Source organism: Telopea speciosissima, chromosome 3 (genome assembly GCF_018873765.1).
Source record: "Telopea speciosissima isolate NSW1024214 ecotype Mountain lineage chromosome 3, Tspe_v1, whole genome shotgun sequence".
In the NCBI taxonomy this organism is placed as follows: Eukaryota; Viridiplantae; Streptophyta; class Magnoliopsida; order Proteales; family Proteaceae; genus Telopea; species Telopea speciosissima.
The window spans coordinates 62,492,258-62,506,578 of NC_057918.1; the positions used below are offsets into that span (position 1 = coordinate 62,492,258).

Genomic DNA, 14,321 nt, shown 5'->3' on the forward strand with positions numbered 1-14,321 from the left:
CTTTGATACCCTTTGCCTTGATTTTAACAAAGCTTGGAAAGAGGGATCAATAACTGACCTAATTATATTTCAAACTAACTATATTTCCTATAATTTTTTATAAATTATTATATAGAAAAAGAAGGCCCAGCGGGTACTAAAATAGCAACCTCAGCATCAAGGGCCACCCAACCCCTTTACTTTTAGAGCTGAAAAATGGAAAGAGAATATATTGTACAAGTTCCTGACTCATCAACCAATCGGACCGGACCGGACCGGACCTCCTCTTAGAACTGGCCACCTTCGAAGGTCTGACCAAATTGCCAACCGGCTGGGACAACATTGTAGCTAGTGACGGTTCGACCATCGCTGGTGGTGACCTGGAAAGATAGACTCTGCCCGTTGAGGTAAGAATTGCTCTGCCAATTTTGACCCCAGTTCCTTGACATGGTTTGCCACCCGGTCCTCGACCCTTTGATTGACACTGCATGGATATCTCCTGCACCCGCGACGTTAGTGATCAATACCAAGTTGAAGTAAGAGTGACCGTTGATTGTGAATCTTATTCCTCCTTTCTTCACACACGATACCCTGCAAAAATCATCCACAACCCCAGACATCAGTATTCATTCATTCATTCATCTCTTTAGAAAAGTCCCAAGGAAAAGGAATCTTCACGTACGTGAAGTGAAAAAGTCACTTCATACATGATATGTTTCAAGGGATTAATAATGAAACTCAATCTCCTTGAAACATGTCATGTCATGTAAACGGTGTACGTCACGTACCACTTCACACGTACGTGAAGATTCCTTGAATTAGAAAAGTCGTAATTAACCTTCTGAAAGCGACAGGAACAATTCCTGCACGGTATTGAGCAATCTGGAGAAAAGCCGGTTCAGCCATGTCAAAGTGTTGGAGAGGAGGATTGCACCATCCACCGTTATCGTTAGATAAAGCATAGTTGGGAGGACAAAAGTTAGTGGCAGTGACGGTAATTGTTCCTGGGAGACACCATTTTGGATCAGAATCACATCTCATCTCGTAACAAGATCCACAACTCAAACCATTGTTGAACAGAGCAGTGCTTAGAGCTGCAGTCTTAGTGCCATATCCTTGACTGTATAAGTTACCATACCCACATGCTCCACCTGAAATTAAATACCAAAAGGTATCAGAGAAATTGAATCCATTAGCAAACAAAACCCAAACAGTGCATTAAGAATTAGATTAAGTAGATTCAATGAACCCCCCCCCCCTCACTGGGTCTCAGGTTCGAGTCCTCATGAATAAAACGTTACACGGGGTGGGGGAACCGGATCTTTATCCCCTGCAATTCCCTATTTGGTATAGTTTCTGCGGTTCCCTAACAAGAGGGGAGGGGGGGTGCAATGACCATTCCAACTCTGACCGAACACTCTGCCTGAGTGGGGTTCACCCCCTCTTATTAGAGGTACTAAGGGAACTATACCCGTCAAAGAATCATAGGAGATATTTTTACAGTTTTCCCCTGGACTTGAATCATAAATCCAAGCACGTTCAAGGGTTTTCTCGTTAGCAAAAACAAAAAAAGATTCAATGAATGAAGCTTACCCATTGTACCAGAAGCGTCACCGCCACCGTAGAATGTGGCGTGGCCGCTCTCCCAACCTCCATAGTCTCCATAAGTTCTTTGTAAGGAAAAGCAGAAGAGAGAGAAGAAGAAGAAGAAAGGAAGAGAAGAAAAGGTAATAACCATTGCGATGAGAAGAAGCAGAGGAACTGAAAAAGAGAGAGAAGAGAGGAGAGGAGAAGCTTAGTTTGGTGGGAGTGAAGGAGGAGGTGGAGGTGTGGATTTATAGAGGTTTGAGGTGTGGGGTTTGGATAAAGAGACAAAAATAGCGGTTCTCGCGTTCCAAGTGAGACTTTGATCAAAAGGCCAAAGCTCACAAAACGGTAATTCCAATGGGCAAAAAATCAAAATCAAATGCACATGCAAATGTTTCAATTGGACTACCAACCGGTATACCCAATGGGCCCCAGCCCGCACATGCAAGTTTACAAAGGTTTTATTATTATTATTTTCTAGATAATTCTTTCATTTTATTATTTCCGCCGAAATATTGAAAACGACTTTATTTGTTTATGTTATCCTTCTTTAAATTTCGGGTAATTCTTCTGTTTTCATGTGAAGGGGGAGGGAGGGGAGGTTCAAGTGGGTCTGATGTGTTGGCATTTGGGTGGATGGTGGGATCACATGAGGGAAGCAGCGTAATGTAGTGTGGTTAGTGATGTGGACGTTTGGCCCAATCAACTAAGGCTTCTAGTTTTAATGGAATGCTGATGTAGCATTTATATTACCTGATACATCTAATATTCACAGGGCCAATCAACGACCGCCACGTGTCATAGACGACCCGCCCCATAGCCAAGGGGAACGAACCGAGTCCCAGCACCATTCGGGCGGCCACTACTCGGCGCGGCCACACATCCGGCGCGGCCTCACCAGCGCGGCCTCCTCACGCCTCACCCGCACGCGCGGCCTCACCCAGCGCGGCCTCCTCACCAGTGGCGGCCTCACCGAGCGCAGCATCATGGGCACCGAGGTGGGGCCACCCATCTACGACCCGATCGTATCGCTAAGACTCATGTCACTACCAGGACTCTAGACCCTTAGAGGTCACGTCATCCAGGCTGATTCAAGCACCAAGGACGTTATCACCACACGCGGATATCTATCCACCAAGGATCCCGATGCCACCAGACACTCCCTCCCGCGGGAGATGGCCAATCGAGATAGAGCCCCGTTACCCAGGGCCTCTATCCACTCAACGGCACAATCGTCAATCAAACGGGGACTCTCCACACCGCCATATGCTACTAAAAAAGGCAAAGGTACACAACCCCATAAGGGATAGCTAAACTCATACTGAATAATCACTATTCATCTATTTGCGCCAGGAGATCTAACTTTGGCATCGGAGACCCCTTTGGTCCACTTGCGAGGTGACGGCACTCGCAGACCGCTCGACGATTTCTTGGCCAATGCATTAGGCGCCGCCTGTGGGAACGACGCTAGCCATTCGCTACTAGCTCGCTTCCATACTCATTCAATGGCACGAAGGAAGACTACCACCAACAACGGAGCAAGGAATGGATCACCACCCCCGAGTGCTCTCGCCGTAGAGCCAACGACCAAGACCATGTCCCTGCGGAGGAGGAGATCCCCCTTAATGACCAGTTCGTGATCGCCGAGCCCAACAATGACGAGGCCAATGATGTGGTGGTGGAGGTGACACGACCCCAATGCTCCAGCCATGAGGTGGATCAACGACACGCAACGGCGGATCCTCGATGAACAACGACTCTTTCGAGAATACCGATGCGGCGGCGACATCTCACCGTCGGAGGACTTCACCAAGCGCAAGGGTGGAGTCCATACCTCAACAAGAGCCAAACCCTAGGAGATCATCTCCCGGGCGCGAGATCGAGAGACTTGCGCGACGAGGCAACCCCCACTCCGCAGAGGGGGAGCCTTCCCAAAGATCCCAGAGAACAAGAGACCTCTCGCCACGGTCGAACGTGGAGGACGCCAACACCCAAGGCGAGGGTGTCTAGCCCGCAGAGATCGGATCGGAGGTCCGTGTTCGATTGACGATGGAAGAAAGTCACATACCACGAGCCGGGACTCTACAGAGAAGAAAGCCCCTCACCTTCACGACGGGGTTCATCACGGGATGACCATTCACCATCCCGCCAACACTCAAGGCCGGAGGGGACATCCAGGAGAGAGCGTGAACGGGTCGCAGCGAACGTCCGGCTAGGCGTGGGGCGGACACGGACGAGGAGCTCGATCAAAGACTCCGCGACCTGGATGAGAAGTCGGAAGGGTTGAAGAAGCAGACCAAAGGCGAGACACATTCCATACCGGACAACACCCCTTCTCAGCGAGAGATCATGTCGACCACACTACCTTCCAGGTTTCGACTACCCACCTTTGAACTCTACGGTGGTACCACTCGACCCTAATGACCACATCAACTACTTTAATGGCATGATGACGCTGTATGGGGTCGGACGTGGTATCTGTCGGGCATTCCTGCGTCCCTCAAGGAGCAGCCACATCATGGTTCTCCAGGCTACGACCGAGATCTATAGGCTCGTTCGCAGAGCTATGCGGCGATTCGTCACCCGCTTCCAAGCAGCGTCAAGCGTAAGAAGACCACCGTTAATCTACTAAACGTGGTGCAGAACCCTGGGGAATCTCTCGGGGAATACGTTACGGGGTTCACCAAGGAGTCCCTGGAGGTTCGAGACTTGGATGACCGGACACGACATGCAGCCCTAGCGGGAGGTATTAGGGACTGGACTTGATCAAGGACTGGCACATCATGAGACCAGGACTATGAAAGAGCTCCTGGAGTGGTGCAACGAGTTTGCAAATATGGCCGAGGTACTACAAGCTAGAACAAAAATAATCGAGGCCAAGCCACGGACAACAAGAGGTCGCACCGATGACCGCAACGAGGGTAAGAGGTCGAGGACAGAGCGCCGACAAGAGAAGAGCGACCGCCCATCTAGGAGGACAGACCGCCACCCAGAGAGAAGCGAGAGGGCAAGCACCCCCGAGTTCACACCACCGAACACCACCAGTCCCGGATACTCATGCAGATCCAGACCGTGACCTACTCCATTGGCCACGACCCATGCTAGCGGCGCCAGAGAAGCGAAACCCTAACAAATATTGTCTCTTCCACAAAGAGAATGGGCACGACTAGAGGAGTGCTATCAATTGAAGAGAGAGATAGAACAATTGGTAAGCAGGAAGCTTGAACAAGTATGTGAAGGGGAGGCGTGACAACCGCTCAGGCCAAGGAGATAGAGGTCGCGACGGAGACGAGTGGAGCCGAGGCGAGAAGAAAGAAGAACGGTCGAGAGAGAGACCGCCCGAGAAGAGCGGAGAGATGCCACGAACCTAGTGGCACCAAGGGACCTCCTATCCTCACCATACTTGGAGGACCAGGGCAAGAGTCCACCGGAAAAACTAAAGCTCATGCCAGGTTCGTGGGAGTGGCGAGAGAAGCCCGATAAGATAGCCAAGGACCGAGGCGGTGATCTCCTTCTCGGATGAAGACTGGAAGGACTAAACTTCCCGCATGAAGATGCCTTGGTAGTACAGTGGAGGTAGCCAATCGACCTGTACACGAGTGCGATAGACACGGGCGTCGGTGGACGTACTCTCCTTGGACGCCTATCGACAGTTCGGGTTCGGGACGACCAGCTCAAACCGAGCCCACTTATCTCCATGGATTCTCGGTGCCATCGCCTCCATCGAGGTACCATAGAGCTACCGTCACCTTGGGTACACCCTCAACAAGTAACCATCATGGTAAATTTCATGGTAGTCAAGTCCGTGGTGTCCTTCAACGGCCTCTTAGGCGACCATCATGGACCCTTAGAGGAGTCATATCACCACTTCACTGAAGATGAAGTTCCCCACCGAGAATGGGGTGGCGAAGTCCGAGGAGATCGGAAGAAAGCAGGGAGTGCTACGCCACCTTCATGAAAAAGAATAATGGCAACACACGTGGAATGGCACTCTGCCTAGAGAGCATGATCGGTGACCGAGAGATGAACTGACCGGAGAGAAGGGGAAGGCCGGTGGAAGACCTCATCCCATGGCCCCTCGGCCAGGATGACCCCTCCAAGGTCGTTGTCGGCTCATTGCTAAGCAAGGAACAGAAGAAGGGCTTGGACACCTCCTCCAAGCGAACATGGATGTCTTCGCATGGTCGACCTCCGACATGCCGGGAATACCACGTTCCATAGTGGAACACCGACTACATGTCGACCCAACCAGAAGCCCGTTCGAGAAGCGGCGTAACTTCGCCCTCGACCGGCAAGCGTAATCAAGGAGGAGGTCGAGAAGTTAAGCCGATCGGGGTTCATCGAAAGGAAAAGTTCCCAACCTGGCTCGCCAACGTGGTCATGGTACCAAAGCCAAGTGGGAAGTGGAGGATGTGTGTCGACTACACCAACTTGAACAAGGCATGCCCAAAAGATGAGTATCCACGCCCGGATCGACCTACGATCGACGCCACCGCCCGGCCATGAGATGCTGAGTTTCATGGACGCCTACTCCGGATACAACCAGATCCTCATGTATGAGGAGGATGAGTCTTACACCGCATTCCGGACGGACAAAGAGAACTACTGCTACAACGTCATGCCGTTCGGGTTAAAGAATGCAGGGGCCACCTACCGAAGAATGGGCAACAAGATGTTCGAGGGCAGATCGGGCGCAACATGGAGGTATATGTGGATGACATGCTCGTAAAAGCGTCCACACCAACCAACACCTGACCGACCTAGAGGAAGCATTCACGATCGAGGAGGAACCGATGAAGCTAAACCCCGCAAAGTGCGCCTTCGGGGTAACATCAGGAAAATTCCTGGGGTTCATGGTCTCGATCCGTGGAATAGAAGCTAACCCATCCAAGATCAAGGCCATCCAAGAGATGGCACCTCCTCGAAGCAGTCGGGGAAGTGCGGAGGTTGAATGGAAGGGTTGCCGCCCTTTCCCGGGTTCGTGTCACGATCGGGTGATAAGTGCTTACCATTCTTCAAAACATTGAAGAACCTCCGAAGCCCTAAGGACTTCACATGGACGGAAGAGTGCCAAAAGGCGTTCGGAGAATTGAAAGAGTACCTAGAGAGCCCACCGCAGGCGCCGGAACCTAACGAAGAGTTGCAGGTCTACCTGGCCGCCACCCCTGTCGCGGTCGAAGAGATCTTCTTGAAGGAAGAAGACAAAGTCCGAGGCCCATCTACTACGTCGGCCATGTCCCGATCGATGCAGAGACCGGTACACTAGGATCGAGAAGGTAGCCTATGCATTGGTAATGGCAGCCAGGAAGCTACGACCATACTTCCAAGCCCATACCATCACGGTCCTCTGCAGACCTACCCTTGAAGAAGATATTGCACAAGTTCAACGTCTACGGACGATTGATAGCATGGGCGGTGGAGTTAAGTGAGCATGACATCAAGTTCCAACAGAGGACAGCCATCAAAGGCCAGGCTCTTGCAGATTTCATTGCGAGAATGTACCCGATCCGAGATCGAGTCACAAACAGGGGAGCCCGAAGAGAAGGATCACGGATCATGGGACATGTTCGTGGACGGGTCGAGCAATGCGGCGAGGAAGCGGCACTCGGGCTCATATTAACCAGCCCCGAGGGATTTCGTATCCAATATGCTCTTCGGTTCACCTTCCAAGCATCCAATAATGAAGCGATACGAGGCATTACTAGCTGGACTCGGGTGGCCAAAGCCATCCAAGTCACACACCTATCCACCGGAGCGACTCGGCTCGTGGTGAATCGAGTGAATGGAGAGTATGAGGCAAAAGATGAGAGGATGGCATCATACCTAGCACGCGCTCAAGCATTAATCGAGGGTTTCGAGAAGTTTGAGACGGTTCGAGTTCCCGGGAGGAGAACGCCGCCGCGATGCCCTATCCGAGGCTAGCCAATGAGGAACTCCGAAATTTGGCTAGCGCGATCTATGTGGAGATCCGCATGAGCCAACGTAAGGAAAAGCGAGTTAACGAGATCACGGAGGGACCTAGGTGGATGGACCCTCTACTCAACTACCTCCGAGCGATGTCTTACCGGAAGACAAGGCCGAAGCAAGGAAGATCAGGATGAGAGCTACAAAGTACACCGTCCTAGACGGGTCTGTACAACGAGGGCAACAGCACCACTACTCCGGTGCCTAGGACCCAAGGGGGCGAGTACGCCCTAGCCGAAGTCCATGAGGGGATATGTGGAAGCCACATGGGGGACGAGCCCTAGCCTACAAAATCCTCCGCCGGGGACTATACTAGCCACGAATGCAAGAGGAGGCCATCCAATATGCCAAGAAGTGCGAGCAATGTCGGTTGTTCGCCAGTACCCCATCTACCCGCCACCAAGTGACATCAATCCTCAACCCCATACCTTTTGCCATGTGGGGACTAGACATCTTGGGCAACTTCACGCAAGCACCAGGAAAGCAGAAAGTACGGTAGTCGCGATCGACTACTTCACCAAGTGGGTTGAAGCTAAACCCTTAGCCAAGATAACGAGACGAGAGATGGAGAAGTTCATCCGCACGGCGTCATCTACGAGTTCGGGTACCACGGATCCTCGTCTCGAGACAATGGAAAACAATTCAACAACCCTAAATTCCAAGCATTACATCACGGCTACAACATCGACTATCGGCTCGTGTCGGTAGCACAATGGTCGGTGGAGGTCACCAACGAACGCTACTAGAAGGAGTCAAGAAAAGGCTAGAAGGAGCCAAAGGCAAGTGGGTAGAAGAGCTACCAAGCGTCCTGTGGGCATACCGAACTACAGTGCGGATGCCCACAGAGAGAGCCCATTCCGCCTAGCATATGGCCTTGAAGCATTGGCGCCGGTAGAGGTCTGCGCTATGTCCCATAGGGTTACGCACTTCAATGAACGCACTTATGTCGACGGATCTGCGGGCGAACCTAGACTTTATAGATGAGGTCCGCGAAAGAGCACTACTAAGGAACGTCGCCTACCGACAACGATCTTGCCAGGTACTATAACGCAGTGGTCAAGGAAAGGCTATTCCACCGGGAGATTTAGTACTACGGAGGGCAAGTGCATCGCAGCCACGGAAGGCGGGAAGCGTCACCCAACCCGGAAGGACCCTACATAGTCTCCAAGCGATACGCCGGGGACTTACCGCTTGAAGACTCCAGGGGGCAAGAAGGTAGACCGTACTGGAACTCGAGAACATCGAAGAAGTACTACCGGTAGAAGCATAAGAAGTAGTGGTAGTGATATGGCGATAGCAGTAGGAGTAGCGATGAGACGACATCAAAGACAATGTGAATTTTAGTCAAAATAAAGAAATGTTGCAAAAATACTTGTCTTCTCCTACCACTCAATCGAATCACGGCCACTACATTAAGGCAACATGCCAACATCGAGGCTTCAGGCCTAAGGCGAGACGCCAACACTGAGGCTTCGTGCCTAAGGCGATATGCCAACACTGAGGCTTCGTGCCTAAGGCAACATGCCAACACTGAGGCTTCGTGCCTAAGGTAACATGCCAACATCGAGGCTTCAGGCCTAAGGCGAGACGCCAACACTGAGGCTTCGTGCCTAAGGCGATATGCCAACACTGAGGCTTCGTGCCTAAGGCAACATGCCAACACTGAGGCTTCGTGCCTAAGGCGATATGCCAACATCGAGGCTTCGTGCCTAAGGCAACATGCCAACACTGAGGCTTCATGCCTAAGGCGACATGCCAACATCGAGGCTTCGTGCCTAAGGCGATATGCCAACACTGAGGCTTCGTGCCTAAGGCAACATGCCAACACTGAGGCTTCGTGCCTAAGGCAACATGCCAACATTGAGGCTTCATGCCTAAGGCGACATGCCAACACCGAGGCTTCAAGCCTAAGGCAACATGCCAACACTGAGGCTTCATGCCTAAGGCGCCATGCCACCATTGAGGCTCTACGCCTAAGGCGTTAACTATAAAGGGTCAGAGAGCATCAACGAGCAAATAATCACCAAGCGTGACCCTCCAGTCGAAGCACCACCTCAGCAATACGGTGATGGACCTACAATCAACATGGCAAGAGATAAAATAGTGTAAAAATAAATGGAGCAATGGACATGAGGAGACAGTAAAGGAATAACTCACCGAAGCCATGTCATGGTAGAGGGTGCAGGCCGGACAAGCATCGCTAAGCCTCTGCAAGGCCATCCTCGCGGTAGGGAGCCTGCCCCTATCCACCCATTCCGCGATACGCCGGCCTCGGCCAAGGTCGAGCCCTCAAGCACGCCCAAGGTGATCACGGGGACTCACCCGGGCGTGGGAAGATCGGTGGCGGGGCCGCCCGAAGAACTCACACCCTTCCCCTTGGAAAGGGGCAATACGAAGAATCGAAGGAACAACGAGAGGGAGGCAGAGGCACGCAGCCCGGAACGCCACCGTCACCAGGAGAAGTACGGGGAAGGAGGACCCGTACGCCGGAGCTAAATCACGCGGGCATGTCTGGTCCACCCTTCGCTTCGCTCCAACAACCACAGCGCGAAGCACCACTAACATCGGTCACTCCAGCAGAGATGGACCACCCGAGAAGCGGCCTTCCTCCGCAGATTGCTGGAGCAAATCAAGTCCGGACGCGTATCCCCTTTGCATAGATCGGCCAACCAATCGGATGACACATACATTCAAATACCAACATGCCAATCAAGTACAAAAGACAATGCTCTTACCGGACTCGGCTTCCAGAGAGACAGGGAAGGCCTCCGAGTCCAACTCTGGACGTGGAACGGATCGGGACCCAGGCACGGCTTGAGGGAGTCACCCTCAAAATCACGTAGCTCAAGCCCTGATTGACCCTCTTGAGGTCAATAACTTCCCTAACGGTCCGTAGTGGGCATCGGGGACCGTGACAAAAAGAAGCGATCCTCCAATACTTCACGTTGCTAGTGATCCCCGTGAGAAGCTCCACAGAGGCATAGGGCCCCTTGAGCACGCGGCGAGCAAAGTGATAACATCCATGGTTCCCCTTCTTCAACAGAGAAAAGTGGGAGAACAGGGGAGCAGTGGCGGCACGCCCAGCGGGCGAAGAAGACATAGAAACCCAAGATCACCCTCCAAGAGTTGGGCAACACCGCCGGGGTGAGGTGCCAATGCTCTAACACCAACTCGACAAAGCGAGGGATAGGAAGGCGAAGGCCCCGGAGGAAAAATGAACGGTAGAGGCAGATCTCCCCGCACGATGAGAGAAGGCATACTCGCTAGGCCCAGGAGCACGCAACATGACCTCGGCGGGAATATGAAACTCCTCACGGAGGGAAACCAAGTCAGAGGGTGACAAGATGCTAGCAACAGGGCCTAACCTATCAGCAGGACCGGCAGCTGAGGATGCCGCCCCAGAGGGCTGACGATCCCTACGGGGACCGGAGACACTAGAAGGTCCCACTCGTCCATCAGTATCACTAGGGGAGGGTATAGAGGGCGGAGTACCACGAAGAAGGCGATCCGGGAACGCTCCTCTCGAAGATCCAACCCCGATGAAGCAGGGCCAAGGTCACCCGGGAACGACATGAAGGACAAGAGGGGAACGAACTACTTACTCGAGAAAGCAATCTCCTTGAAGCTGGCAAGAAAAAGGAAAGGAAGGTCACCTGCAAAATATAAACAGCAGATCCATCACATACAAGAGGAGGAATAGGGAAGAAGAGCGAGGGTCCATCACGCCCACGCCGCGGCCACCATAGGCGCGGCATCACCGGCAAGGCGTGGACCACACCCAGGCATGGCCACCCAGCGCCGCCAGGCGGCCACACCCGCAGGCGCGGCCTCACCTCGGCCGTACCAGCAGGCGCGGCCTCACCGCGGGCGCAGTCGCGGGCGCGGCCTCACCGCGGGCGCGGCCACACTCGCGGGCGCGGCCTCACCGCGGCCACACCCGCGGGCGCGGCCTCCCCGTGGCCACTCCCGCCGGGCGCGGCCACACCCATGGGGCGCTGCCTCACCACGGCCACACCCGCGGGGCGCGGCCTCACAGCGGCCACACCCCGCAAGCGCGGCCTCGAGGAGACACCCCACACAAAAAAAAAAAAAAAAAAAAAAAGGAGGGCTAGAATCGATGTACCTCAGAAAAAAGGTGATCGCGTCGGAAGGACAAGCACACGGCGATGACGTAGCCACACCACTAGGCACAACCAAGGAATAGAGGTCACAAGAGGCAAGCCAAGCACCACTCAGGCTTTCCAAGCACAAGGACCCCAAAATCAAGCAAAGTGGATACTAGTGGAGGTGACCCAAAAACAAACACATGGTGGGCACCAAAAAGAGGACAAAAGACAAAAAGGGAGAATTAAAGGAGAGCAAAAGGGGAGACAAAAAGTAAGAAAGAGAAATGAGAAGTGAAAGAAGAAGGGAGAGGAAGGAACATATACCCACAAAAAACAAAAAGAAAAAGTGTAGGAGGTAAGGTTTGAACCCCAACCTCTCCTACCTCATTAGTGGATTTACGGGCAAACCCCACGGAAAGTTTATTCGCAGCGGACCCCTCACTATGCAAAGACACCTACTCTCTTGGACATCCTATCCCAAGAGAGTGGGGGCAAATGATACATCCAATATTCACGGGGCCAATCAACGACCGCCACGTGTCATAGACGACCCGCCCCATAGCCAAGGGGAACGAACCGAGTCAGCACCATTCGGGGCGGCCACTACTCGGCGCGGCCACACATCCGGGCGCGGCCTCACCCGAGCCCGGCCTCCTCACCGGGCGCGGCCTCCTCACAGCCTCACCCGAGCGCGGCCTCACCAGTGCGGCCTCACCCAGCGCGGCCTCCTCACGGCCTCACCTAGGCGCGGCCTCCTCACGCCTCACCGCGCGGCCTCACCCAGCGCGGCCTCCTCACCGAGGCACGGCCTCACCCAGCGCACATCATGGGCACACCGAGGTGGGGGCCACCCATCTACGACCCCGATCGTATCGCTAAGACTCATGTCACTACCAGGACTCTAGACCCTTAGAGGTCACGTCATCCGAGCGGATTCAAGCACCAAGGGCGTTATCACCACACGCGGATATCTATCCACCAAGGATCCCGATGCCACCAGGACACTCCCTCCCGCGGGGAGATGGCCAATCAGGATAGAGCCCGTTACCCAGGGCCTCTATCCACTCAACGGCACAATCGTCAATCAAACGGGGACTCTCCACACCGCCATATGCTACTATTAAAGGCAAAGGTACACAACCCCATAAGGGATAGCTAAACTCATACTGAATAATCACTATTCATCTGTTTGCGCCAGGAGATCTAACTTTTGGCATCGGAGAGCCCTAGGCGGGACCACACGGTTCTCTCGATTGACCCCTTTGGTCCACTTGCAGGTGATGGCACTCGCAGGACCGCTCGACGATTTCTTGACGCAACATTACCTATCTATTTATTCACATATATACAAGGTTATGTTAGTTGTGTGAGGTGGTCTCTATAAGAGTTGTAAATCGGTGATGGGCCTGAGGCCCAGCTGGTCCATCCACATGGGGCAGGTCGGTTGAGCCAAAAACAAGAGAGAGAGAGAGAGAGGGACGGTCACTTAAGTGATCGATCTCTCCTCTGATTGGTCTATCCTAGAGTTTTAGCCTATATATAGATATAAGGCATAAATCCTAGGTGTGAATTAATTGATTAGATCTCTTCCTCTCTTTCAAGTTTTACGTTTCTTAGGGTTTTCATCATTGCCTAGAATTTTGTGATGTGGAGTTCTCTGTGGAGAAGCCTGTAAAGATCGCGTTGTGCTCTTAACTACAAGTCGCCTTCAATCTTCTCTTCCGTTGCAATTCCATTCGGTTCAGATAATCCCTAAACCTTTATGTATATATGGATTTGGAATGCTCGTATGCCAACAAAAGTATATTGAATGACCTTTTAACTTGGGGTGGGATTATATTGCTCTTAACTTTTTGGGATTGGTGTGCGATTTGTGTGATTACACTTTCATCAAAAAATAGAACTTTAATGGCATAATCATGGGATTTCATCAAGTATAGATGATTTCTTGTGTTAAGAATTTATGATTATAATATTATATACTTGTAATTCCTAACAAAACATGTAAGGTGATTTTCAATTAGGACACATAAGGCACCTTTGACCAAAAAGTCCAATTTATGACTAAGGAAAACCTATATTTAGACTTTTAGGTAAATCGGTCTCGATCAAGACCGACCACATGATCAAATTTGAGTATTTTTTTCCTTAAAACTTGTTAGAATTCTATTTGTAAAAGAGTTGTTGAAAATCACATTAAAAAAATCTTGCTTTATTAGTAACTGGATGTTCTTACCCTAGAGTACTTAAGGACAATTGATCACTTGAACCGGCTCACTGGCTGGGGAAAATATGGCCATTAGAACCAGTTTTCAACCATTCGCTTAGGCTATTAATGAGAATTATAAATAGGCCTCTTTGAAGACAACTCACAAGCACTTGTCCCACTAATTGAATACCATTCATTGTATCTTAAGTGCCCCTTAGTTGAGAATCATCCAATGCTTTCTATCTTACAAATCTACTTTTTTAGAAGTTATTCTTTGAGCTTTCATTTGTATAATTTGACTACTTGAGCCTTGTTTCCTTCATCTCAACTCTGTGAAGTTGTAAAGGGTTATTAGTGGAGAATCTAGGAAATCACTAAGTTTGAGTGTAAGCCAAAACACTTGGGTTGTTGTTGGATCTGTAAAAACAACTTTGTTTATTGATCGTGTTTGATCAAAACTGATGGAAAGTCCAAGA

The 14,321-nt window shown here is 51.7% G+C and overlaps 1 protein-coding gene across 1 annotated transcript; it reads right to left on the reverse strand.

Annotated features, from left to right (window-relative positions):
* Nucleotides 1-1,769, reverse strand: LOC122657084 (expansin-A2-like). The gene is made up of 3 exons (XM_043851848.1): nt 1,573-1,769; nt 818-1,130; nt 1-570 (listed from the first exon to the last, which is right to left on the reverse strand). The coding sequence occupies exons 1-3, from the start codon at nt 1,715-1,717 to the stop codon at nt 267-269; spliced, it is 762 nt and encodes a 253-aa protein (XP_043707783.1). The 5' UTR covers nt 1,718-1,769; the 3' UTR covers nt 1-266.
* Nucleotides 1,770-14,321: the final 12,552 nt, after the last annotated feature.

Coding starts and splice junctions, on each gene's coding strand:
- LOC122657084 (XM_043851848.1), bottom strand. CDS start 1,717: ATGGTTATTACCTTTTCTTCTCTTCCTTTCTTCTTCTTCTTCTCTCTC. Junction 1,131..1,572: donor TGACGCTTCTGGTACAATGG/GTAAGCTTCATT, acceptor ATTTAATTTCAG/GTGGAGCATGTGGGTATGGT. Junction 571..817: donor GTTCCTGTCGCTTTCAGAAG/GTTAATTACGAC, acceptor TGATTTTTGCAG/GGTATCGTGTGTGAAGAAAG.